Raw genomic sequence first — 26,533 nt, forward strand, 5'->3', positions numbered from 1 at the left:
TTCCAACCATGTAGTAAACTCTAGACTAATCTGATCATCTGATGGGTTACCAGACTACACACCATTATGAAATTCCATCAGTCCACATTTCTAAGAAGAATTCATTAAAATATCTAAAAGTTTAATATTTAATCTAAGTCTGATTCTAATCAGTCTAAGAAGTATAGACTGTCCAAGAAAACATGTTTAGAGACATTTGTCTTCTGGTTCAAAGACATTTGTCTTTTGGTTCACAGATGTTTGTCTACTGGTTCAGAGATGTTTGTCTACTGGTTCAAAGACATTTGTCTTTTGGTTCAGAGATGTTTGATTTCTGGTTCAAAGCTCTTTGACTTCTCATCTGAGAGTGAAACTGAACATCATGTCAGTCTAAGCTACGTTGAAACTAGGTTGAAGAAGAACATTAAACACCAGAGCAGTCTTGAAGAGATTGAACAACATTGTAGCGCTACAGTTCCTGTCCTTTTCTTTAAATTTGTAAATGTAAATCAGAAAGTCTGCAAGTCAACATCATGGTGGTTCGATAAGACCCTGGTCCTCTCATTTTCCTGATTCCTCTACAGCTGATTGATGCACATAAGTGATGAAAGGCTGCCCTCTGCAGGAACTCTGGACTTTCTGCAACAGGACGGTCAGTATGCTTTGAATGAATGTAAGGAACTTCCCATACACAATCTGAATCTTTTGACAGGACGTGATAGCTTTAATTGAAATGAATATGTGCCACAAGATAGCTTTAATGATATAGCAATCCATCCATTACTATGGTACAGTAGGTTATCAAAAGAATAACCGAAGAAGTAGAGAGCAGACTACTGGAATCAAGGTTTTAAGTTCTATTCTGACTGAAACTGAGGTGTTTCTGTTCCCCAAGGCTGAATTCTAAAATTCAAAACATGCTACTGTACTTCATGCTATTGAACTACTGACTTTCATCAACTGTTATTTTTTTTTTAGAAACCATCAAACCCTCTTCACTTTGTTTGGGGTCACAAGGGTCGCTGGAGCCAATCCCCACCATCACAAGGTGAAGGCGGGTACACCACTCAGGATGGGTCCCCAGCAGGGAGACATCTGAGTCGCCACATGAAATCTGAAGAAACGCTACACATGCAGGTGGAGAACATGGAAATTCCCACAGAAAAGACTGGACTCAGAACAGAAGTTTGAATTTGTGAAGATTCAGAGGCTTACCTCTGTGATGCTCAGTCAGGGTCTCACCATCACGGAGTCCATTGGATTTCAATGGATGGGTTCATGAATTGATTTACAGTTCAACAAAGCTGTTTTGTCACATTCCATTCAAAAATCCTTTGAAAATTACAAAAAAAATGGTTCAGAAAAAATAAATATCCAGTTGAACGTGTATTTGAAATGATTTCTACTTCTTTTTTTGCTGTAATTCCATAAAATCAGGGGAATTTTATTCCCTTCTATCCTACAGCAGACCGCCCCATAGCCCGGGCAGAGTCCAGACACCTAGATACCTGTGGGTTCAGTCCAAGGCCCCACAAGACCCCACCACCTCCCAGAGGTGATTCAGGATAATCTTCAAGTTGTTGACTATCAATTCTTAAAGGAGGTCCAGTGTCGGATGGAGGTAAAGACAGACTGAAGTTGGCCGAAGGCAACTGGAGCCTGGAAATGACTTCATGTTCATTCAGCTGTTCTCCGTTTATTTCCAGAACAAAGTTTATTTTAGAGTTCATTGCTTTTCACATGACAGGTTTGTGTCAGGACGGGCATCCAGCGTCAAACTCTCTGCCAAATCAAATGTGCAGATCAGTGAAGCTGTGGGGACCCCTGATGGGATTTACCAAAAGTTGTACAACAATTGCTGTTCACATATGTCTGCAAAAACGTTTGACAACATTTTGTGATCTGTGAAGAACGTGTTTAAACATGTTGACATGATCAAGCCGTCATCTCTGTGAAATGTTCCTGATGTCCAGAAACTCAAGCTACTTGTTTTGAACCATTTCTGTTAATAATTGCTCTAATTATTAAACTGCTGAATCTGCCCGTCGTCAGAACAAAGTTCTATCCAAAGCACATCAGCCGGACTGTGATGCTCAGGGTTCATGTAGAAAGGCAGAAAGTTTCACATGAAGGTGGAGAGAAGGTCTTCCAGTTCAACACGTACCAAAATTGAGGAGAAGAATGGACAATATTTCAAACAGGGTCACCATCAGCAATGCGGCAGACATCAGTGTCATTGTTGGATATTTCCTTGTGGTTCTTAGTGTTGGCGTTTGGGTAAGTGTCTTCCACAGATATAAGAGGATAATAACTTGGTTGTTAATGTAATTCACATGTTAAAAACAATAAATAGTATTGAACCAATTTCTATGTCTGTGTGTGATTGTGTGTGTTTACATGTGTGTGTGTGTCCGTCAGTCCATGTTTCGGACCAACCGTGGGACCGTGGGAGGGTATTTCCTAGCAGGACGCTCCATGTCCTGGTGGCCGGTGAGTGAACAAGGTTCCGGGTTGTCACATTTGGGTTCCACTCATTCATGGTGTGCATCAAATTATCCATAGGAACACAGAAACTTTTCAATCACAGGTTTTCATTTAAAGACATGTCCTTATAGTTTTTTCTGAGTCGTCCAAAATAAACTTCATGGTTTTGTAAAGATCAGACAGATCTTTCAGGTTTAAAAAGTATTCTTTCTGCCTTCGTGCTTAACCCAGAGAGCTGATATACCTTCTGACAAGACCAACCATGTCACTGGATTTCCTGCTCTTCTCACAGGTTGGAGCATCTTTGTTTGCCAGTAACATCGGCAGTGGACACTTTGTCGGGTTAGCAGGAACTGGAGCAGCCAGTGGTATAGCTGTGGGGGGGTTCGAGTGGAACGTAAGCCTCTGCTGTTCAGCGGGAAAGTAAAGGTCTTTGAACTATAGATTGGCATTGAATGAATGTGCTGTTGATGTTTCAGGCTCTTTTCACTGTTCTGCTGCTGGGCTGGCTCTTCGTACCAGTCTACTTGACAGCTGGGGTATGAAGATCAACCAACACAGTCAGATCAGTAAACTGGAAAGAAATGTCCAGTAGGATATTAACCACTGCTGAATGTGCTTTTGTCAGGTGATCACAATGCCGCAATACCTGAAGAAGAGGTTTGGTGGGACCAGAATAAGCTTGTACCTGTCCGTCGTTTCCCTGTTCCTGTACATTTTCACCAAGATCTCTGTGAGTCTTCTGCTCTTGAAGGTTCTACAGCATGAGTATTGGTGAGCTTCATCTCCTTCCTTTTGCTCTGTGCAGGTGGACATGTTCTCAGGAGCTGTCTTCATCCAGCAGGCCTTAGGGTGGAACATCTACCTATCTGTCATCGCCCTCCTGATAATCACAGCTGTGTACACGGTCACAGGTGCAATTTTGTGTCTATGCAGGTCCTTCTGAACTTCAACCAAACCTTACGGGGGGGTTCTCTGTTCTCTTAATCCTTGACTTTGATAGGTGGCCTGGCGGCTCTGATGTACACAGATACAGTCCAGACGTTTGTCATCATTGCTGGTGCTTTTGCCCTTGCTGGATTCTGTGAGTACAAGCTTTTACACAGGAACTCCTGCTCAAGAACATATGATGGGATATTTGAAGAAACCAAAATATACAAAAATGAACCAAACTTTTAACTTTATGCTGTGATTGCTTTGATCTGAATCCAATTTAGATTCATAGAATAGAATCTTGACAGATACGAATCAGAATAGAACTGCCTCCACATCTCTATCTAACTCAGGATCCAGGAAGATCACTGTCATAGAACCCCATTAAATAGAATCGCATTAGAAGGAAGACCACTTAATAGAAGAGTCACAACAACAAGATGCTTTCTGGTATTTGAGGTTATTGGACCACAAAATATCACAAATATTTATTGGCCCATGATTACTTCATGGTCCATGGTCACTGGACTGTATTTTGATCAAATTGATGAAGGTAATCATTTTAGTTCAAATGTTTGGTTCATCCAAGACATCGTCTCTTTGTTCAGAATCAGCTTCGCGGCAGAGAAGAATTTAAGACGCGATTGTTAATCATTAATTTCCCATTGAAGTTTGAGTTTGAGTTTGCCGACTCTGCAAAAAACTCTGCCTTGTCCCGCTGACACAAGACCAATCCCTCCCCCCCCATGTCCTGATAGATTTCCAACTACAAAGGTCAGTAAAGGGTAAACACAGGAGTCTGACTCTGCTTCAGACTGAAAGTCCAAGACAGAAGCAGAGATGATTAAAGAAACAGAAAGCAGGCTCATCATTGGTGGGGGGAATTCAGGGATTGGTGCAGCTTTAAATTTCTGTAACTAAATCTTTGAATGATTAAGAGAAGTTTCTAAATATGATTGAATTCCAAAAATGTCTCTTCACCTCCAGCTTTTGCTGAAATTGGAGGCTACGGTGCTCTGCTGGCAAAATATAGCTCTGCTGTGCCCCACAACTACACCTCTTTGGACCCCCAGCGCTACAACATTTCCTCACAGTGTTACACTCCAAGACAGGATGCCTTCAGTCTGCTGAGGGACCCCACAACTGGAGACCTACCCTGGCCTGGGGTGCTGTTTGGGATCTCAGTATCAGGGATCTGGTACTGGTGCTCTGACCAGGTGAATGTGGATCTTTGCTGGACTATTCTTCTCAGAGAGACCAAATAAATCAAAGGGAGAAGTAGATTTTCCTTCTATTCATCCATCCATGTTTTCTCGTTTATCCGGAGCTGGGTTATGGGAGAGCTATCTAATCAGACATTTCCAGATCATAAACATTACCCTGCTCTGGTGGGGGAACTCCAAGGGGCTCCCAGAGCAGCAGAAAAACTATCTTCTTTTTGCATGTCCTGGGTCTTTCTCGAGGCCATGCATAATGGCCGTGCATCTGCTGGCATCCCGTGGTCCAAGCAGCCCAGAATTAACCAATTTTATCTGCGATCTCATCCTTACATTCATGACCCCAAGTTCAAAGTTCATAACCATAGGTAAGTGTAGGAACGTAGATTTACCAGTAGATCCAGACATTTGCCTTTTGGCTCAGCTCCTTGAGGGATACTAAAAGTTAAACGCCAGGCCTTGACTGCCACCCAAATCCCATGACACCAGCCCCATGTGGTCTTCCTGTGGATGGTGGGCTTACGAGAAGCCCACTCTTTTATTGATTCAGACATTTATTTCATTTCTGTATCACTTTTAAATTTTCTTTTTGTTCTCAAAGGTGTGCTAAGCAACATTTCTTTTCAATATAATATTCAAAAATATAAGCTCTCAATAAATATTATTTTAGAACCTCAAAACACACATTTTCTGTCCAATCCAGAGTAACATTTAGATTTTCTAGTGTTTTTGGAGGAGTGATTAAAGTTGCAATCAAGGAAAATTTTTTTTTATTGTAACAGAGAACCTGCACGTTTAATGCATTTTATTTAAAAATCTGTACAAATCACATGTTTTAAAGAAATTATTAAAAAATTAAAAAATTATACTGGTTGAAATGTTTCTAGGTTTAAAACCCCTGAAATGTTTTCCATTTAAAACCAATGATGAAGCTTCATTCCTGACTGTTGTAGATGTTTCTTGGATCAACTCTTGTTCCTGCAGGTGATCGTGCAGCGGTGCCTTGCAGCCCGTAGTCTCACCCATGTGAAAGCTGGCTGCATTTTGTGTGGCTACCTGAAGCTGCTCCCCATGTTCCTCATGGTGTTCCCCGGCATGATCAGCAGGATCCTGTTCCCAGGTGTGGGACTCTATCTGCCAAAATGCCAAGCCAGAGCGACAGAAAAGAAGGTGACTACTTTCATGGTCTTTCAGATGAAGTTGGCTGTGTGGTGCCCGAGGACTGTAAGAGGATCTGTGAGACAGAGGTGGGCTGCTCCAACATTGCCTATCCTAAACTGGTGGTGACCATCATGCCCAGCGGTAAAGAGGAACTCCTGTTGGCAACGCTTTAAAGAGTCCTGTGCGTTCTTCAACCCTCAAAAGCCCTTTCTTGTCTGGCAGGTTTGCGAGGCCTGATGCTGGCAGTGATGCTGGCTGCTCTCATGTCTTCTCTGGCTTCCATTTTTAATAGCAGCAGCACTCTGTTCACCATGGACATCTGGACTCGAATCAGACCACAGGCGGCTGAGCGAGAGCTCATCATTGTGGGCAGGTAAATGCCAAGCACTGTAGAGAACTGTTTTAGTGTGATTAATCTAAAAGGGCATATTGTAAAAACCTCCATAGAATTAACATTGCAAAGCCTGTGAATCTGTCTTGCAGAGTCTGGGTTTTGTGCATAGTGGCCATCAGTATCTGCTGGATTCCTGTGGTCCAGGCAGCCCAGAGCGGTCAGCTGTTTGACTACATCCAGTCAGTCTCAAGTTATCTGTCTCCCCCCATTGCGGCCATCTTTTTGCTGGCTGTTTTTGTGAAGAGGGTCAATGAGACGGTGAGGAGGCGTCCGTCCACGCTGACACTGTAAATGGTCAGTTCATAGTGAGTTTGTGTCTGACTCCAGGGAGCTTTCTGGGGGCTGATCGGTGGTCTGGTGATGGGTCTGTGCCGAATGTTACCGGAGTTCTGGTTTGGCACCGGCAGCTGCACCTTCCCCTCTCAGTGCCCTTTCCTGCTGTGTGGGATTCACTACCTGCACTTTGCCATCATCCTATTCTTTTGTACATCAGTGCTAGTGCTTATAGTCAGCCTCTGTTCTGAGCCCATACAGGAAAAGCATGTAAGTATTCCTCACGTTTGTATGAATGTTCTGACTGTAGGGTTCATGAAACAAACAGGACTCAGTAAACTGCAGCTCAGCAAATCCAGGACATATAAACCAAACATAACAAAGCTTTGGTCTACCCTTTCAGCTCCATCGTCTGGTGTTCAGTCTGCGACATTCCAAAGAGGAGAGGGAAGATCTGGATTGGGAACAGGAGGAACAAGAGAGGAGAGCCAAGGAGATGGAACGACAGAAGAATGCTACTGCAGGTACGCAAGACAGAAACTTACCTAGAAAACAGAGCAAAGACTGACTGACTGCCTCTTTACATTTAGTGGTTGAAGAGCGAAAAAAGTCTGTTATCAATCGTCTGGTTGCCAGTCTCTGTAATCTGGGAGGAAACTCTCAGACTCAGGAACCAGATGAACGACAGGAGCCAGAGAATCAGGAGCCCCAGATGCCGGACATCAGTGAGGACCCGGTGTGGAAGTACACGGTGGACGCTAATGCTCTTATTATGATGACTGTGGCTGTTTTCATGTGGGGATACTTTGCTTGACCTGTGATCTTAGGGTCCTTAAAACAAATTAGAAATAAATGAATTTGTGTCCAATTCTGTGATTCTGAAACAAAAATCCTGGAGATCAAGAGCAGACCAATACCTGTAAATAATAAAGTAACTGATTATAAAGCAAGGAAGTCTTCATTAATCTGTTGATCAAGCTGAAGATTTCTTTCTGTGAACAGTTTCAGCTGATCCAATCACCTCCCACATTGGCTTTCTCCCGAAGAAGGCCCAGCAGAGGTAGTACTTTTCAAAACAACGTAACCCTTGTGCTATCCTAGCCATGTTTGCATTAAAAGTGGCGTTATCTGGACCCCACAAGACAGCGGGCTGAACTTTTTTTTTTCCAAGGATTTTTTTATCTTCACTGGTGTCCATTGCAGGTATGAAATCCTGTCAACCTTTGTCCACCTTTGTCAAGGAAGGGATCGCACATCAATAAAAGGGTGGGGTCGCCTGGACCCCATTAGAGAGCACAAAAGAGTTCAACCTGCCTCAGGAGCTATTATCTTTTACATTACAAAAATCCAGTTTGTCAGTTAGTCTGGATTGGATCTGCAACCAGTCACGACAAGGACCGACTGCAGAGAACCATTGGGTCTGCAGAAAGGATCAATGGTTCTGACCTTCCCTCCATCCAGGACCTGTACCGGGGAAAAGGGTTAGGAACCCCTTACACCCGAACACAATCTCAATATAATCCTCCTCTCAGGCCAAATTTTAGATCTTGTGTGTGAAAACCACTTGCCACAAAGAGCTTTATTGCTAGGATAGACTTTAAAGTTATGTTACTGGTTTATAAAGCTTTGAATGGTTTAGCACTAAAGTACATGACTGACCTCCTGACCCAGTATGTACCAGCCGGACCTCTCCGGCCATCTGGATCCGGTCTTTAGTCAGTTACTAGAGTCAAAACTAAACATGGAGAAGCTGCATTTAGCTTCTATGCTCCACATATCTGGAACAGTCTTCCAGAAAACCTTAGATCAGCTGAAACACACAGTCTATTTAAGTACAGGTTAAAGACTCATCTGTTCTCAGCTGCATTTGATTAGTATGTATTCAAAAGTTTACATTTGCACTGTTTGTCTATGCTTGATTTTAAATTCTGCTCTTTTTCACTTTTTTTTTATCATCACACCTTTATAATTTGTCTGTTTCCTTTAATGTTTAATGTAAATCACTTTGAATTGTCTTTGTACATGAAATGTGCTAGACAAATAAACTTGCCTTCTGCTGGAAGATCCTAAAGAATTAGTCTTCCTCTTTACATTTAGAACTAGAGAGGATTTTTCATCCCACAGGTGAGTCTAGGAATAAAACATTTTTTACAGCTGGTTTGTTAAACATTCATTCACAGACCAGCAGCTCTGAACGTTAATTAACCACAGTCAGACACGGGCGGCTTCACTGAAGATAACTACTGGAGACTTGCATGGAAGACAACACAATCATATTTCCAGTTTAATCATCACTTCTGTTTTATTTAAGCAGACATTTCCCATGAGTACACATCTGCACCCTCAAAGGTCTCCCATCACAACCATCTTCATGCAGCTTCAGCATCATTCATAACATCTGTTCTCAAAGGTCCAGTCTGTCTGGGAGTGTAAAAGCTTGGGGGGTGGGGGAGGTAAAGAAAACTGTTGTTAGGATGAGGAGGCAGAGCCACCACCTGGTGGCGCCCTTACCCATCCACATGAATTGTTTTGGATGGATTCTGTAGAGCTGGATGGAGTACATCTAGCATTTACAGGATTCTGTGAAGCCAGCACTCCTACTGATCAGCTGTGAGGTACCTGAGCCTCAGTGTCCTGCAGCGGGGGCGGGGCAGAGGTAGGGGGCTTTTAAGGCTGGAAGCTGGTGAGTCTTCGGTCTGTGGTATATGGTTTCATCCACTTCAAAGCGTGACAGACGGCTTTGGCGAAACAGTCCATGCGGCCAAATCAGAGGGTGGAGGGCAGGGGGGGGTTAAAACAAGGCTGTCAGATCAATAAAGGAAACAAAAGTTTGCAGGCTGGGCGACAGACTGATACGAGGAGAACAAACCTGCAGAATAAAAGCAAACATTCGGACACACAAACCAATAAAAACAGCCAAACAAAAAAAAAAAGTAATGGCAAACAAAAGCAAACAAACAAAGTGACATCAGGCCTTTCCAAAGTGACATCAAGTTTCTCTTTTTATCCCATTCAAGTCCATCTCCCATAAATCTGTGTAAACCAAGGATTCACTGGCTCCTGTGTACGGCAGGTCAGCAAGGTTAGGGTCCACTCCAACAATGGAACGGGTCTCCACAGACCCACCTGTTGGCAGACACTGTGCCTGTCAGTTACCAATGGTATGGCTGTTGTAGATGAACATCAGTGACACAAGCAATGGTTTCAGCAGCAGCATCATCATCCTAATGGAACAACATTACAGCACATTCAGAAGAACAAATGGTGAAGGACAGCTACAAATGGCGTTGTGTACAACGGAAAAATCAAGTTTGCTTCATACAATCACATTTTATTGTAATGCTGAACATTCACCACTGAAGGGGTTCACTTCTTCTGGACTCTGCTCGCAGCACCACTGTACAGCTAATGTTTGTGAGACAACACAGAAGAAAAAAGAGGTGATGGAGGAGTCAGCAGGCTCTAGGGCATTACATTTCTATGCGTCACTTTCTCCAGGCTAATCTCAAATCAAAACACACTGCAACGTTTCCACATGAACGACAGAACATCCATGTGCATCATGAAACAATTATGAGGCAGAGATGGAGGTGAAGGACAGCAGCAGGAGAGGACCCAAACCCTGGTATGCAAACGTCTCTGCAGCCACTCGGGAGCACAGATGGGGGGAGAGGGATTCCAGAGGACCAGGAGAAAAAGGCAAGGAGTGTGATGCACCTCCCTTCCTTTGTTACCACTCAACCTCTCTCCGTTGAGGGCAAGTATGAGAAAGAAGGGTGAATGAAAACCTCCTGGAGTGCTGGTTCCTCCTTGTACTCCTCTCAGAGGGGGATATGCAGATTGAGATGAGAGCTGGTCTCTGAGGTGTACTTGCACCTCCTTACCTGGCCTCCTCCCTCCTCTCCTCCCTCTTCATGCGGATTGGCTGAGAACCATCAGCAGGCTGCTGAACCCAGTTGTTGTCGTGAAGTCCGACTCGGCAGCCAGGCGTGTCCTTATCTGTGCGCCGGCAGCACATCCAGTAAGAGCGTCCATAAGGCAGGTCATGGTGGTAAGGTTTGGGGTGCCAGCGGCACAAAGAAACGTCCCCGCGCTCATACTGTCGTTTACACTGCTTGCAGGGATCGTCCCTGTAGAGAGGGTCTTGATTCCAGCGGGAATCCACAGCACGCACTCCGTAAGTCTCAATCAATGCCTTAAAGTAGTGACATGTGCATTTAAGGGCTGCCAAAGAGCGCGTTGGCAGATAGCTGAAGATATTAACCATAATGTGGTCGGGAAGCAGTAGCATGTACTGTCGTGGCTCCAGGAGGCGTTGGATTTGAAAGCGGATCTCCAAGAAATCGTGGGACACGTGGCGGTAGAGACGGCACAGTGAGGGGTCGGAACAGTCCTCTCCAACTATGGGAGAGTCTGGTCGTGGTGCCCGCTCACCTGAGCCAACTTCCAGCCCTGCCCCAGGACTGTTGTTGTTGGCAGAGTCCAGAGAACACATTCCTGAGCCTGTGCCAGAAGTCTTTCCTTCTTCCTCCTGTCCCCGAGAGGGCTGGAGGAAAAAAAGCTGTCCAGGAGGGGGATCCTCTGATGAGGATTCAGATGAGTTTCCAACACCCCCACTACTTCCTGCCCCAACAGGCATTGCGAAACACACCGTCTCCTCCTGCACATTCTCGGTGCTGTCTTTTCCATAAAAAACACACTGGTCAACAGCACCAGTCACCACCACCTCCACGTGGAAACCCGTAACTCGTTCTCTTCCTACACCAGAACCCTTCTTTTCCCCAGAACAGCTCTCCTGAACCGGGTCTGTGCTGCCACAGGCTGAGCCGTCTGAATGATGGTGGTCCCCATCTGGTTTGGGGGTAGCCGCTGTGGCAGCAAGCAGTAGACAGCTGGGATCTTTTGAGGAGGGACTGACTAGTTGGTACAGGTCGCAGGTGATCTTTTCTTTGGCTCTAGGAGGTGCTTGATTGCTCCCACCGCAACTCATAAACATACATCGGGACCGGCCAGCTGGTTCCAGCTGAGAACGCGGGTCTAGATTTGACACTCTAAACGCTATCCTAACCTCACCGTGACTATGGTTTGGAGGTGGAGGAGGTGTGACGGTGCCCGACTCGCCCCCTTTCCTATGCTCCTTTTCAATGTCTTTATTCAACGGAGGGGTTCCAGAGCCAGAACCTAGATTGAGCCGATTTTCAAGATTTTGTGACTCAAAGTGTGCAATGGCCTGGGCTACCCTGCAAGACTCCTGCTGCTCTTCCAAGTCCTGGTCTTTGTGGATAGGAGATGATGGCTTCTGGGCCTCTCTGGTGGAGTGATTACTTGAGCTGTTTGACACAAACACCAGAGGAGAGGGGTCCGACACTGTGCCACGCAGGACAGTGTGTTGATTCTGGGTAAGGCTCTGACTGTGAGTGGTAGGAGGGGAGTGGTGGTGCTGCTGGTTCCCGTGAACAGCTGCAATACCCTGGAGGGCCATGGCAGTCCTCTGCTCAACCAAGGCAACCATCTCTGCCACAGAAAGCAGGTCAGTTTCATTTGCATCTCCGAGCTGCGACTCATCAGGACTGGTGGGTTCAAGGGAGGTGTCATGGTTGACAGTGTGAGATCGTGTTGGAGGGTCATAGGATGAGCAGCGTCTTCGTCTTTTGGCTTTACTGCAGTCAGTTCCCCAATTGCCTTTAACCTATGAAGGAGAGATTTATATGATATAGTCAAAAATGTTTACTGAAAATAAAGAAGAAGAACTGAACTTACCTTCATGGCACTTGGTCTGGGTTGGCCAGCTCCACTGAACTGGTGTGCAACAAAGAAGGCAATCTTTTCCTTGGTGTTCCCTGGCTTTATGACATACCAGGTGTCTAACAGCACACGTCCATCTTCCATCTGAGACCCTGAAGACTGTGGTGAAGGAGGAGAAGAAGGGAGCTGAGGAGACTGGCTCTGTGACAGAGCTGTGGATTCATGCTCAGGTTCGGGTGGAGTGTTCTCCAAGCCCACGTCCTCCTCTTCTCCATCTCCTTCCTGAATGCCAACTATCATTCCTACATCTTCACCACCTTCCGCCCTCCTTCTGGCACCTTGCGATAGCTCAGCCTTGCAAAGCGAGGGCCCCGCCCCACTAGCACCTCCACTGCTTCCCCCTGAGCCTGGACTCCGAGCTTTGTTCTGGGAGTAGGTGCCAAAAGGGCGTGGGCACCACAGCCGGATGTGGGAAAAGGTGTCTCGGTCCATCAGGATGTGGACCCCAGAGGCATTTCTGCATGTATGCTGATCAGCAGATGTCAAGAGCTCTCATTGTATGGAGGCTTTCTGCTGCCGTTGCAGCTTGATGGGCAGCGATGGAGGGAGCAGCAGGCATAGACCCAACAGACCTGGGAATAAAAGGAAAACACAAACATGAGATATAAAATATTTGATGATGAAAACTAATCAGAATAGTTCTGTTTCAGGCTGGAATTATTCTGAAAAGCTGCATTTGTATCCAAGCTGTTTCTATAACCAAAGCACTGAAATGGAGGGAAGAACTATCACAGCATTGCTGAATCTGATCACACCCCGTCCCATATCTCATTCTCTGGCCAAAAGCCATTAGCAGAAACACTTGAAACTGCATTCCACTATCACCTCTTCCACTTTGGAGTCAAGAAATTAAATTAAGAGGATAATATTTCAGGTTTGGGAGTGCAGGAGACAGAGAAATACTGAAATGGATTCTCTTCTCTTTACAGCTCAGCCTTTCAGAGAGGACTTGCTTTATGAGTCAACGTGAGCTGGAGCACGCAGGCATATACATGTCACTGCTGTCTGCCCCATACTTCCCCCCTGCTCTCCACACCAAAGAACCTTCACTGCAGCTCAGTCTTTATTCACAGGCTTTGTCTGTATGGCTGCGCCAGCTGTTGGGAATGGTAGGTGTGGCTAAGGACCATTGTGAGGGGCGATAAAGCAGCTCTTTGGGACCAACACAGCATCACTGGCATGTCACGACTCTGTGAACCATATGTAAGTTCAAGTGCAACACAAACGCAGTGAAACCAGGCTTTTAAAATGATTGTAAAGAACACTGTTTCTCTTAAATGCCTTATGTAGACTTTTTCAGAGGGTGAAGCTGATAAACAGGAGAACCCATTAAAACATCAAGAACAAAAGGTTGAACATCAGTATGTTTTACTTATGGTTTTAAAGAGATGTATTCTCTGTTTGTAGATGGAGACAAAAGTCCTGTTTGGATCCTGCAAGAATGGAGTGGTGCTTTGTTCCATCTCTGTGATGTCTAAATGAAGTTCTTTTATCAAATGTTTAATTACTTTCAAGCTAATAGCTTATAGACATCAAGAAGATATAGTTTTCAAGAGTAAACAGCAGAATCATCGTCAGGTTGGGCCATATTTGTTCCAAATCTGGCAAGGTGTAGCACACAGGGAAAATATACATGTCAACCAGGTGCAGCTCAGATTACCACCTGCACCTGCAGGTATCTGCTGGTAGTGAAAGGAACACACTTGATGCAGAAAACACACAACAACTTTGTCCATGTCTGCAGTATGAACAAATGTGGACAGCAAACATAAATACCCACAGAATGACCAGTTAGACTCCTTGTTCCACTATGGTGTAATTTTATCCAAACAGCAGGACAGTAATAATTAAAGATCTGCGTGAGTGAAGTAGCTGAAGACAGTCTTCTGATACTGGACACACAACTGCTCCCGAAATTGTTTTTTGGATGATTGTACAGGTGATGTTCACAGGTACATTTGTGGTGTAAAGAAAGTTCATGTACAGCACCCTGGATTAATACACCCATGTGGACAACTGTTTAAAAAAAATAAAAATAAAAATAACCGCTAAAGTAATGATTTTAGTGACCGTTGTGGACATTGCTGTTGATAATAGAAGTACCAACAATTGTGTCTCCTTATCATCTATGGTCCCACACAGGAACAACTCCAGGAACATTCTGAAAACATCACAGCTAAAAGGAGCTTTTGAATTCACCTACTTTATAAAACAATGAACTTCCTCTTCCTCTCTTAGTTTCATGATGAACGCACGCCATCATGTCTACCACATTAAACTACAGGATAAACCAGACCAAACACTTCCTGCTGTTAATGCATAGTCCCACATGTAAACAACTAGGGGTTTCGACAGACACTACATGACTTAAGTGGACCAAAATGTTAATAACATGTTATGGAAATATGTGACAAATATGTTATTTAGAGATATCAGAAAATCTCAGTCTAGGTTTTGCTCTACAAAAGGTTGAAGAAGCTGCTTTCCAAGCTAATGTTCTCCACAGTGCATTGTTTACTTTGCAGGGCATTTATAAAGATCTATGAATTCATAAAGATTCGTAAGGTCATCAGGAACAAACAAATTAAACTTTTTTATTGTGTAAAAAGTTCAGACTTTGTGCAAATACATTCATATTTGTCTCGGGTGAAGATATGGAGATGACTCTGGGACTTATCGTTCACCAACTTCCAAACAAACTCTAAACTTCCCCTGTGAAATTTTACTGTGATCACTGAGTTTTCTGTATTTTAACAGAACAAATAATGCATGAACAGAATTTGTCTTTAGATAAATATTCATGCAAAGACAGATACTATCTGCTTTTCAATGCAAACCAGATGTCACTGTCAAGGTTCAGGACATGTTCTTGGATGAGCATCTCAATGCTTCCATATTTATGAGAAGCTTATCTATACGATCTCATGTAAATCATCACAACAATTAGAAACAAAACCACTGTCATGCCGATCCAGGGGAAAATCGTGAAGAAAATAGATATGTTACTTTCTACTTCAATCTGTCTTTCAAAAGCTTTAGTAAATGAAGCTTCAAGTTTGGCTTTAAGCTTTTAGGACCAACCTAATCCTTCAAATCCTGTTCAGCACAGCAAGGCCTGCAGCAACACTGCAGCGTCCAACGCAACACCAGTGGATTCCCTGATCACATGCAGAGGAAAAAAAACAGAAATCAGACGTTTCATCTGCATGAACATGAACCAAGTGGACAAAAAGAACCTTGTGCAGTTGAAAAGTTGTAAATGTGTCTATCAAAACATGTAATGGAGTGAAGGTGCTACTCCAGACAAAGAAGAATTCTTTAGGTCAATGTGTTTTTGAAATCATACATTAGATTTGTCTGTAAAAAACTGATGCTTTTAACCACAAAAACGTACATGCTGTCAATCATTCAGCGTGCGTCATTCCTTGTCCACTTTAAAGACTGATTACATGTTTTCAAGATTGCACAATATGTCTGGACTCACAAATGACTTTTTGACTGGAGTGCGAGTCAAAGGTCTTAGTGACTGAAGAAAAAGAAATCACAAACCACACAACAGAGCTCTCAATGAGCTTAGAGATAAGTCATTACATGTCATTATAGTTTAAAAAATCCCTCACAAGCAAAGTATGCTTTAAGAAGTATTCCAACAATAGTCTGATACATTCCCACCTGAGTGAAATGACACTAACTTCAAGGCTCTGAAATTCCTCAAAAGAAATAAGCAGATGCCAATTATGATGTAAAGACGACCACAATACTTGATCTATCAAATTCCCAAACACTTTTTACTCTCCGACATCACAACCAACAGCCGAGAAGGCCTCAAATGACAGCACAGCCAGCAGCTCTGCGTCGGCATGTCTGTCCCCTGAAAGCAACAGATGAACGACCAGAAGGAGCCGCCAACAGAACAATAGAGCTCAGTGAGTTACTCCAGCAGACTGCGCAGGTGCGTCACGAGAGCCGCCTGTCCGTGAGTTCACCTGGATGGATGCCTACACAGCCGTATCCGTGACAACGTTGGAGCACTGGCATGTTTGTGCTGCTACAATGTCGCAGGTTAAATTCTGACAACAGCTTCCGACAGTGCTCTATTCCAGCGTTTCTCAACCCTGGTCCTCGAGGCACATTGTCCTGCATGTTTTCCATGTCGCCCTGCATATGCACACCTGATTCAGCTCATCATCAGGCTCAGCAGAAGCCTGACAATGACGGTCATCAAAGGCAGGTATGTTTGAGCAGGGTTGGATTAAAAAAAATGCTGGACAGTGTGCCCTGAGGACCAGGGTTGGGAAACACTGCTCTATTCCACTAAACACCCGAAAAAAAGGATCAAACATGCTTTGTCTAACAAGATCCCATCAGTGAACATCTCCTAAACTAGCTAAGGAAACTAACACCAAGATGGCATGAAGCGCTGTGGTGTTCTCAAAGTATTTCCTTGCTACACTAACAAACAAAAGCAAAGAGGATTCTTGTACTTCCTGATATATGTATTTTTGTGGCATATTTATGGTATATTGAGGGAAACCTATGGGTGAACTGTTGCATGTATGTATGTATATGATTGGTTACCACAGAGTCCCCATTAAAAATGCATGTTCAGGATTGATCTACAGCTGTCTGTATGCAACAGTAAACAATGCTGAGAGGTCACAAGCATATATAACCGCAAACAATGAGTCCATAACGTGAGAGATCCTATGCTTCTCATCCTAACTCCAACTTCCTTGTTGGTAACGAGGCCTTAAAGCTCATTTAACCACAACCTCCCAGTAAACAAGCTGAAACCAAACCTCAGTCAAAATAACAACAACAACAGCAGCAGCAAGGGGAAATATTCAAAAATAATGTCTAATAATAACAGGGCTAACATTAGCTAAAGTGGCCATAAACATGAAGGGAGCGTTTGAGGAGCTCGTGAACTAGCTGCTGCTAGCTTGTGTTTTCCAGTAATTACTCAGAGCCATCAGTCCAACAACACACACGAACTTCTAAAGTAACACAATCACATTTTCCTGAACTATCCCGGATCACCTTGTCACAGATCCACTCTGTACATTTCCCTGATGAGTGCTAACACAACATAGGAGACATTCCGTAAGCTAGCGAGCTCGCTATCGGAACCTCAGAACTTACCTGCATAATAACACAACGATTAAAGACCATCCACAAACTCGTCGTTCTAGTCCGGTTTGTTACGTACCTTGGGGTAGACCTCCGAACCCTGCCGACACCAGACGGTGACAGTGTTTACTTCGGTATGCTTTCCTCCAACCAAACCAGTTGGTTCGGTCAGCTGCAGGTGACACGAGTTGACTAACCGAGTCCACGTAGCTAAGCTAGCAGGCTAGCTGACTAACGTCGTCGTTAGCCTCCAGCTACTTTCTCTTCTCCACCTTGCTAGTAGTTGTTGCCGCTGCTCTCCGCGGCCGCGCGTGCCAGCTCCGCCCGGACACTCTCGCGCATTCTATGTCTCGTTAGGGGCAGCAGCTCTCCCGTTATCTATTTAGGAGTGACACGCGCTTTAACGGTATGTTCTCCGGGATACCAAAATAATCAGTGTCAGAACGGCGAGATGAGGAAGGCCATCTTGTTGACAAGCAGCTGCATCAGGCCCGCAGCCAATCACAGCGCAGAGTCAGAGGTGTGCCCATATATGGCGCATGCACATCTCCCTCCCCCTTCTGCCTACGCCCCGCCCACATCTACATCCATAAGGTCACTGTGTCACAGAAGTGTACTATCATCCATATTTACAGCTTTAGAAAGGTTTTTAACCTTTTATCCCCTCTAAATTCAACACTTAACATTCTCAATTGTAACAGACAATTAATATAAAATGTTTTTAAGCACAAGTTAATCCAGCAGACCCCGTTTGATAACATTTTATTTAAATAAAATCTGATGATTGGGAAATAACAATATGACTGAAGCAGCATCACCCTTTTGTGCTATTTTTTTGCATCAGCTTTTTTGTGGATGTTGATCAAACAACTTATTTAACTTGGTAAATTATTTATGTACAGCAAAGGTAACCCAATGCCATGTGATGGAAAAACTCTACTGTTGATAGTTCCTAATTATATTCTGCTAGAAATATAATAATAAAAAGAACATTCAGTTCTCACTGCTGATCACCATCACACGTTTAGCTGCTGCAGTAAAGAGCCTGATATGTATTTATCATCATGTATTTTATTCATCCATCTGCACAATGCAAACATACATAAATACCACATATAATGTACATGAGTTTATATTATGTTATCTTTAGCAATTTGTGTTGCTCTGTTTAACCATTCTACAAACATCAACTATGATTGTTCTTGCTCAGGTGTATAATAGAGCAGAGTCCTCCTCTTGAGTGTACATTATGATTGGATGCATTTGACATGTTCAATCCCATCTCATACATGGGGGTAAGCTTCCTCTTAACAGGAAACAAGACTTTAGGAACTTTAGTGATCTGAGAGGATGAAAAAGCAGCGAGGGAGAATAAAAGAGAGAACTGAGATGTAAATGCAGGAAAAATAAAGGAGAGCAAAAAGATTAGATTTCATTGGACACCAGTATATTAACAGGGTCTCATCAAAACCTTATGAAAGACTAACCTTTAAAGTCTGTGATTCAAAGCTTAAAAACTAAGAGCGCAGCTTGAGTTAGGAAAACCAACTACGAAAAAGTGTTATGACAGTCTGACCAGCAGGGGGCAATCTACTGTAAAGGCTGTCACTGTAAGGATGTTCTGCGCATGTCATGATTAAACTGTGCAATGTCAACATTCTTTTGTGTAAACTGTACTTTTGTGTATTAATGCACATGTACTGAACACAAACATTATAAATCTATAAATAAATATAATGTCTTTGTTACTGGATAGTTGACATTAACTCAGCAATCAATAAAAATAAAGATAAATAAATGACGGGGGTTCTGGCTGCTCTAAATGTTTTTATTAAGATATTTCGGGTGCAGAGATCAAGTTTGATCTGAACAGGAAAAAACACAGAAATATGATCTGACTCATTTATATAATTAATTAATTTTAAAATAATATGTCTGTAAAAACCATAGATTGTAAAAACTCCAGTTTAAAGCTTGAATACAAACTTAAAAACTTTTAAAAACGAGAAATGCTAAAATAAAAGGGCATAATGTTGCAGAAAAACAAAAAGGTCCAAGAAATAATTGTCTCAAGAGCCAACCGAACACAACTCTTCATTATAGAACGAATGTTTACACCGGAAGCTCTTCAGTTTGATAAGAGAGCACGTGCACAGAGCGGATCGTCCTCCAGTTCCCGCCCCTCAACTCTCATTGGATATTGGCTTTACTTATTTTATCACTTCTCTACCAATCAGAGACAACCTTTTACTCCATTGACGTTCATCACGTTGTATTCTATATTCCTATTGGCTGTCAATCGACTCTTCTTTAGTGATTGGACCGTAGAGATGTCAGTGATTTTTTTCACTTCCGGGGGCGGTTCTTTTTTTCTCCCCTTTACGAAACAGACAGAAGAGCTGCGGGAAAAAGGACGCTTTGCTAACAGGACGCTGGAAACGGTTCTGCGTGGAAAAGTAAGTGACTGGTTTGCCTTAAGCAGCAGCTATTTTTTTTTTTTTTAATTTCGAGGGCACGCACTTTTACTTCTGTGAAATGTTATGCTAACTGCATGTGATTTCTCTAGTCAAAGAACCTCATTTAGCTTCACGTACATCATAACAATAACAGGTTTACCTGCGTTTCTTGAGAATATTTTCATGTTTCGGGATTTAAACGTGATTTTAAAGGATACTATTCACCAATAACATAGCCTATATGATAAACACGTGATCATCTTCAAGGTTAAACACGGGCCCAGTTCGGTTTTAGTCACTTTAGACCCAAGTTTAACTCAAACATCTTCGCTTTAGCACCTCTGATGGAAGCGGGCTTTTGATTGGTTCATATCTGTCACTTTCTTGTGGTCACGTGACGGTCAGCAGTGATGCTGGCAGAGGTCCTGCAGGTGCTCCGCGGGGCGGGAAAGGTGGGCTCCGCTCTGATGCTGACCCAAGGGGAGCAGCTCCGCCTGATGGCGTGCAACTCCTCCCTGGCTGCAGGGGTCAAAGCTGCCCAGGACGCAGCCGAAGGCGCCATGGCCGCTTTGTTTGGCACCGCCAGCCAGGTAAGCGTTGTTGACAACAATGTTTGTTTAATAAAGTTTACAGGAAAGCAGCTACATTCATCCTTTTGCCTCCAGAATTCCATTAAGGAGGATGTTTTTCCTGATGCTGAAGGCTGGGAAAACATGGATCCTGAGGAAGCGGCCAAATGGGCGGTTGGATCCGAGTTCCCTCCTGATCCTGCAGAACACAACTGGACCAAACCTGAGTCTACAACCAGGATGCACACAGGTATAGTTTGCATACTTAAACCTGTGTTTTCCAAGCTTCTAATGAATTTTTAAAGATGGAGATTAATCCTAATTTATCAGAAGTCCTACAGAGAAAAGGCTTTTACAAGTCGGCACTGTCCATTCCGACTTTATGAGTCTAAAACAACCTTTTGGAGACGGCGTCAGAAGATGGAGTGGTTCAGGATTAACACCATCTCTTCTTTTCTGAAGGGGCTCATCCTGACGAGCAGTCACCGGCGGGGGGGTCAGGCTGGCCGCGCTCCTCCAGTCGCTTCTTGCACAGCGGCACCAGCCTGCAGAGGTTCTACAACAGTAGTCGGTCTGTGCATAACACGGTGGTGACCAAGCTGACGCCAGAGGACATGAAGAAAGCCAGAGAGGCGAAGCAGGCCCTAGTTAAACCGGTCAGACAGAAGGTGGGTCCACCTGTACCCTCAGGAGAAGGAACATCCCTCATCTTCATCACAAGAGTCTGTTTATACACATGACGAAGAGTCCAGTTATTTCTGAGCCCATAACAGTCTATATTCACATCATATGGGATGTTTTTAGAGACACATTTCAGCTGTTTTTTTAGTCTCTTTGACTGCAACAATAAACCATTGATCTCTAGATATCTTTAGTTTTGTTTCCACGCTGTTCCATGTTCTTCCTTCACACAGTTGTTTGAACGTTAGTCGTAAATGGTGGCAGCAGTCCTTTCAGGAAAACATCTAACTTGTTGTCTCTATCGCTCTTCATCCCTGCAGCTGAGCGTCCACGCTAAAGAGAGGAAGGTCCCTGCAACGAGGATCAGCCGACTTGTTAATTTTGGCGGTGAGAACAAGATTTCATTTATTTTATTTTGACCGTCATTGAGGAGATGGAAATCCATCATTTCAGAAGTGCCTAAAGATGTTTCTCCATTTATGGATCACATTCCTGACCTCTGCTGCTCAGACTTTTGGACTAATCAGAGATCAATAGAGATCGATCATGGCCTCTGAAGACGATGTGAAGCCAGAGGTGTTTTTGGATGGAATGTAACTTTCCAGTAAAGACAAACATGTGTGACCGTCTTAACAAAGTTTGGATGAAACACCTACAGATGCAGACTTTCATCACATCGTTTACCATCAGTGCAGGTTTTATAAAGTCAGATCAGAACTCAAACCTAGCAGCTTGATCAGCTCCTCACAGCTAAGCCTCTTCTCTACCCCAGGAACCTTTTGTAGATAATCTAGAACCAGGAGGAGTTCTCTTAATACGTCCTTCAGAAGGTCCTGAGTTTGGTTTTGATCTCTGCTGCAGGGCTTGCTGTTGGATTGGGAATTGGCGCCATTGCAGAAGTAGCAAAGCAGTCCTTAGGAGGAAAACAAAAAGGAGGTAAAGTTCCTTAACCCATCTGTATCACCTGGTCTCATGTGTTCACTGTAGACACCTCTGCTACTGTTTGATCCCTTACAGCTTAGTGTCTTAACACACTTTGGAACATCACTTCTGTTTGCAGAAGGGAATGCGTTATTGGACTCAGCCTTCCTGTCTGAAGCCAACGCCGAAAGGATTGTCAACACACTCTGTAAAGTTCGTGGAGCTGCGCTCAAAATAGGCCAGATGCTCAGCATACAAGGTGAGTATCCGCGCAACGGCAGCATTCTGCCGAAACGTGCTCTGTTTCCCTGAAAGTTTCTGTGATTTCCAGACAACTCCTTCATCAACCCTCAGCTGCAGAAGATCTTTGAGAGGGTGCGGCAGAGCGCAGACTTTATGCCCACCTGGCAAATGACGGTACGTTCACACATGGTGGCTGATGCCTGTGAGGAAAAGGGCTGAAATGTCTTTGTTTGGGATGGAGCAGAAGGTTCTGGAGGAGGAGCTCGGACCAGGCTGGAGAGAGAAGCTCGCGTCCTTTGAGGACAAACCTTTTGCTGCAGCTTCCATTGGCCAGGTGCATCACGGCATGTTGAAAGATGGACGAGAAATTGCCATGAAGATCCAGGTAGAAGTTCACCCACAGATCCGCTAAGCTCTTCTCTCCGGGACTCTGATTTTTCCCTCTGTCCATCCTAGTACCCCGGAGTGGCAGAGAGCATCCAGAGCGACATAGACAATCTGATGTCGGTGCTGAAGATGAGCGTGGTTCTGCCAGAAGGTCTGATGTTTTCATTGGGTTTTTGGTTTAGAGCAGAGGTCTGGAACCTTCATCTGATTGGCTGTTTGTCTGCATGTATTACATCATTGTTATATTTTAAAAAAATCAGGAAAATGGATCCAATAACAGAAAGGATAGACGTTTTCTTCTGAACAAATCTTGCTGTGAAGAAAAATCAAGAAAACCCCTGATGAATGTGGAAACTGGGTTACATTCTGGGCTTCCTTCTCCTAGTTTGGGTCTGATCTATAGACATGTTAAAGCTGAGGATGCCAGTTTGATTCTTCATAAGTTCCAGCAGGATTGTGATGATGCGTGGACTTTCTGCAGGTCTGTTTGCAGACAGTAGTCTGGAGGTCCTGCAGAGAGAGCTGGCCTGGGAGTGCGACTATAAGAGGGAAGCAGAATGTGCCAAGAAGTTCAGGTACTTTTACCTTCTTCTGCCACATGTGTCTACTGTTCTACAGAACAAACCTTCTCCGCCTGTGGTTCTGTAGCCTTCTCTGGACCATCGAATGACATTTCTATAACATGACTGCATTTTTACTGTTTAAAATGTGCACTTTTACAGGTCCCTGCTGGAAGGAGACCCGTATTTCCAAGTCCCAGAGGTCATCGATGAGCTGTCGGGGCGCCGGGTTCTGGCCATGGAGCTAGTCCAAGGGGTTCCACTGGACCGCTGTGTGGATCTGGATCAGGAAACGAGGAACCAGGTTTGACTCCAGAAGCACATAAATCTCTTTACATTACTATTGCATGCTGGGAAATTTGCATACATTTGTACAAACATTTCTGTTCTACAAAAATAAAATTGAGCAGATTATAAGCAGAACAAAACAATCAAATGATGTTTTGCTATTACACTACCCAGAATGCCTAGAGGGACCAAGAAGCAGGGAGTGGTCAGAGGAGTTGATGGGAAGTTTTTCTAGTGAACAGTGTTGTTTTTCATGCTTTATCTAAATTAATTATCAGCTTTTACGGGGAGAACAACGTGACAGATAATGAAACTTTAATTGACAACTCAATATTGTTTGTTGGAACACAGAAAATACTAATTAAAACTCACTGTGTCACTTCATGATATTGACGCACCATTGTAACGCTCCACCAGGCTATGGACTACATTACCCACAATGCTCTAACAACCCATCAAATGGTCCAATTTTGTAGTTTAACCAAAGTTGTATTAAAATGTTGTTAAAGATTTTCGTGTTCCACCAAAAACTCTTCCAGGTCAGTAAACAGAACCAGAATGTATGCAGAAGATGCACTGTCAATTTTTGATCAATTTAAAGGATTTAAATGGAGCTTATGGTCCACAAAAATACAATATATATTGGTGTGAGGGCGGAGGACACCTCTGAAATGTTCTGCAGCTTCACGCCATCACAGATCAGCTGTAACAGGACAGACATGTTGAATAAAACCCCTCAAACTTTCAATCCTAAAGGATGACGCCATTTCATTTGTGTAGTGTTCTACATTTATTTGACCTTAAAGTATGAAAGCTGCATTAAAAATGTCTGAAAGACAAGTTATTTTTGCAGATGGAGATTTGATCTTCTGGTGATGTTCTGCTAATTCTTTATCATAGACAATTGTGTTTTAGTAGCTTTTGTTCTGAAAATGTCTCAAACAGTTTTGTCCATTTCCTGTTCTTCTTGATGTTTTGTCTGCAGATCTGTTTCCAAATCCTTCAGCTGTGTCTGAGGGAGCTCTTCGAGTTCAGGTTCATGCAGACGGATCCAAACTGGTCCAACTTCTTCTACAATTCAGAAACAAACAAGGTGAGGGAGTTCCACTTTAGCAGACAACCATGTCATATCTTCAGGATGAGCAGCAGGTTCTTCTTCTGCCCGTAGGTCATTCTCTTAGACTTTGGAGCATGCAGAAGCTACCCAGAGTTCTTCACAGATGACTACATCCAGGTTTGTTGATCCTAACACATCTAAAGGACACCTGCTGGACTTTAGAGACTGCTGTTGGTTCCTGCATCTCATGGATTTACTGTCTTCAGGTGGTGTATGCAGCCTCTGTTGGCGATCGGGACACTGTCCTCTCCAAATCCAAGGACCTGAAGTTCCTCACAGGTTTGGAGACCAAGGTGAGAAGTTTCATCCAGTACATAAAATGCCTCCAAGCTTCTGAAGGCAAGGGGATGTGGGATGTGGGAGGCGGCTGTGATCAACTCTAGCTTTGTGACCTCACAGGCTTTTAAGGATGCTCACGTGGAAGCGGTGATGATCCTGGGCGAAGCCTTTGCTTCTACAGAGGCCTTTGACTTTGGCAGCCAGAGCACCACCCACCGCATCCAGAACCTCATACCCATCATGCTGCGCCACCGCCTCACGCCCCCCCCTGAGGAGACGTACTCACTCCACCGCAAGATGGCCGGCTCTTTCCTCATCTGCTCCAAGCTGAAGGCCCGCATACCCTGCAAGGACATGTTCCTGGACGTCTACAAGGCCTACACGCAGAAGCGGCAGGCAGAGCAGCTGCAGCAAGCCCGTGTCTGAAGTGGGGGACAAGTGGAGCAGCTGCAGTGGGCCCGCCTCTAAAGGGGGCGGGGCATGGCCACGGCCTACAGAAGCCTATAGCTTCTAACTGTTGAACTGAACGATGGAGATGCTGAGTCAAACTGTTCCTGGCATCACCATCTCTGTGGAGTTTGTGGTCCTTGTTCTCCATCAGGCTGTGCAGTCAGAGCCGTTCTGACCCAGAACCTGGACTGATGTCCAAATGAGGCAGTTTTACCACTCAGTCATCAAGGTTCTTTCAAACAAGGAAACGATTCCTCCAAAGTGGATTCTTCAATCACAGAAAAGTCAGAACTTTGATTTCTGCACTGAAAATGATCATACCAAACAGCAGCAGAGATCCAGTCTGAAGATCCGCTTTGACTGCCTCACATTAACCAGTCTGTGTGCTTTTATAATAAACCAAAGCTGCTCCGTGTCAGATCCAGATTCATGCTGCTGTGTTGTTCTGCACTAAGGTTTTATTCAATAAAGCACCAAACTGTGTTTTTGTGTCGATATCAGGATTTCTCTGTGATTATTCTGGTACTTCTGGATCAGACCTGCTTTGGAAACGATGAAAAACTGTGAAAGACCTCCTGTTTGTCAGAGGTAATCCTCCTGTTTTCATGATATTCTTCCGTTTTCCAGAAAGTCCTCATATTTTCCAGACCTCCCATTTTTCCAGCAGTCCTCCAGTTTTTCTGATCTCTACTTTTCCTGACCTCCTGCTTCCCTAAAGTCCTTCTCCCGGTTTCCAGAAGTCCCCGTGTGTTCCTGATATCCTGTTTTCCAGGGGTCCTCTTCCTGTTTCATTAAAAGTTTCCTGACTTCCTCCTTTTTTCCATTAGTCCCCCAGATTCCTGATCTCTTGTTTGCCACACTGCCTCCTGTTTTCCAGACTTCTTTTTGTTTTCCAGAAGTTCTCTTCATGTTTTCCAGACCTTCTCCTGTTTTGTAGAGGGCCCCTTCATGTTTTCCAGAAGTACTCCTGGTTTCCCGACCTCCTCTGGTTTTCCAGTAGTCCACCAGTTTTCCTGACGTTCGATTTCCTGAGTCCTCCTGTTCCCCCTACCCAGTTCTCAGTTCTGTGGGTTGGCAGCAAGAAGGTCCTTCTGGATGCGGCCGCGCGGGGGCGCAGTAGGGAGTCTGTGTTAGTGAGGCTGTCATGGAGTGTCATATTGAATGTGGCCGCGTGAGGGCGCTGCAGCGAGGAGTCTGTGGCCGTGG

The 26,533-nt window shown here is 44.1% G+C and overlaps 3 protein-coding genes across 5 annotated transcripts; 2 read left to right on the forward strand and 1 right to left on the reverse strand.

Annotated features, from left to right (window-relative positions):
* The first annotated feature begins 2,069 nt into the window (after nt 1-2,069).
* slc5a2 (solute carrier family 5 member 2) lies at nt 2,070-7,982 on the forward strand. The gene is made up of 15 exons (XM_024277399.2): nt 2,070-2,256; nt 2,398-2,469; nt 2,756-2,860; nt 2,943-3,002; nt 3,092-3,196; nt 3,272-3,377; nt 3,467-3,547; nt 4,384-4,613; nt 5,598-5,733; nt 5,808-5,915; nt 5,997-6,147; nt 6,258-6,426; nt 6,496-6,711; nt 6,845-6,965; nt 7,032-7,982. Exons 1-15 carry the CDS (start codon nt 2,161-2,163, stop codon nt 7,253-7,255), a joined length of 1,980 nt encoding a protein of 659 aa, XP_024133167.1. The 5' UTR covers nt 2,070-2,160; the 3' UTR covers nt 7,256-7,982.
* A 735-nt stretch (nt 7,983-8,717) lies between these two features.
* fbxo46 (F-box protein 46) lies at nt 8,718-17,887 on the reverse strand. Of its 2 annotated transcripts, none has more exons than XM_024277324.2 (3): nt 17,456-17,887; nt 12,202-12,818; nt 8,718-12,130 (listed from the first exon to the last, which is right to left on the reverse strand). In XM_024277324.2, exons 2-3 carry the CDS (start codon nt 12,676-12,678, stop codon nt 10,322-10,324), a joined length of 2,286 nt encoding a protein of 761 aa, XP_024133092.1. In that variant the 5' UTR covers nt 12,679-12,818; nt 17,456-17,887; the 3' UTR covers nt 8,718-10,321. The 2 variants fall into 2 exon arrangements, with proteins under 2 accessions (XP_024133092.1, XP_024133093.1); XM_024277325.2 differs by lacking the exon at nt 17,456-17,887 and adding an exon at nt 15,328-15,381.
* A 1,789-nt stretch (nt 17,888-19,676) lies between these two features.
* Nucleotides 19,677-25,822, forward strand: coq8b (coenzyme Q8B). Of its 2 annotated transcripts, none has more exons than XM_024277348.2 (16): nt 19,677-19,832; nt 20,241-20,422; nt 20,498-20,651; nt 20,864-21,069; nt 21,403-21,469; nt 21,944-22,018; nt 22,143-22,262; nt 22,335-22,420; nt 22,491-22,631; nt 22,703-22,784; nt 23,115-23,208; nt 23,356-23,497; nt 24,467-24,574; nt 24,650-24,715; nt 24,805-24,891; nt 24,998-25,822. In XM_024277348.2, coding segments are annotated over exons 1-16 (1,917 nt in total). In that variant the 5' UTR covers nt 19,677-19,831; the 3' UTR covers nt 25,304-25,822. The 2 variants fall into 2 exon arrangements, with proteins under 2 accessions (XP_024133116.1, XP_024133117.1); XM_024277349.2 differs by having other exon boundaries at nt 19,689-19,832; nt 20,238-20,422.
* The last annotated feature ends 711 nt before the right edge of the window (nt 25,823-26,533 follow it).

This window comes from Oryzias melastigma, linkage group LG13 (genome assembly GCF_002922805.2).
Source record: "Oryzias melastigma strain HK-1 linkage group LG13, ASM292280v2, whole genome shotgun sequence".
NCBI lineage: Eukaryota > Metazoa > Chordata > Actinopteri > Beloniformes > Adrianichthyidae > Oryzias > Oryzias melastigma.

Excerpts from the sequence above, each read along its gene's own strand:
- slc5a2 (XM_024277399.2), top strand. The coding sequence starts at position 2,161 with ATGGACAATATTTCAAACAGGGTCACCATCAGCAATGCGGCAGACATC. Across the intron at positions 2,861-2,942 it reads TGGGGGGGTTCGAGTGGAAC|GCTCTTTTCACTGTTCTGCT; the intron begins GTAAGCCTCTGC and ends TTGATGTTTCAG. Across the intron at positions 3,197-3,271 it reads ACATTTTCACCAAGATCTCT|GTGGACATGTTCTCAGGAGC; the intron begins GTGAGTCTTCTG and ends TGCTCTGTGCAG.
- fbxo46 (XM_024277324.2), bottom strand. The coding sequence starts at position 12,678 with ATGGACCGAGACACCTTTTCCCACATCCGGCTGTGGTGCCCACGCCCT. Across the intron at positions 12,131-12,201 it reads CCAGACCAAGTGCCATGAAG|GTTAAAGGCAATTGGGGAAC; the intron begins GTAAGTTCAGTT and ends TCTCCTTCATAG.
- coq8b (XM_024277348.2), top strand. Across the intron at positions 22,421-22,490 it reads TGCCCACCTGGCAAATGACG|AAGGTTCTGGAGGAGGAGCT; the intron begins GTACGTTCACAC and ends GGGATGGAGCAG. Across the intron at positions 22,632-22,702 it reads AAATTGCCATGAAGATCCAG|TACCCCGGAGTGGCAGAGAG; the intron begins GTAGAAGTTCAC and ends TGTCCATCCTAG.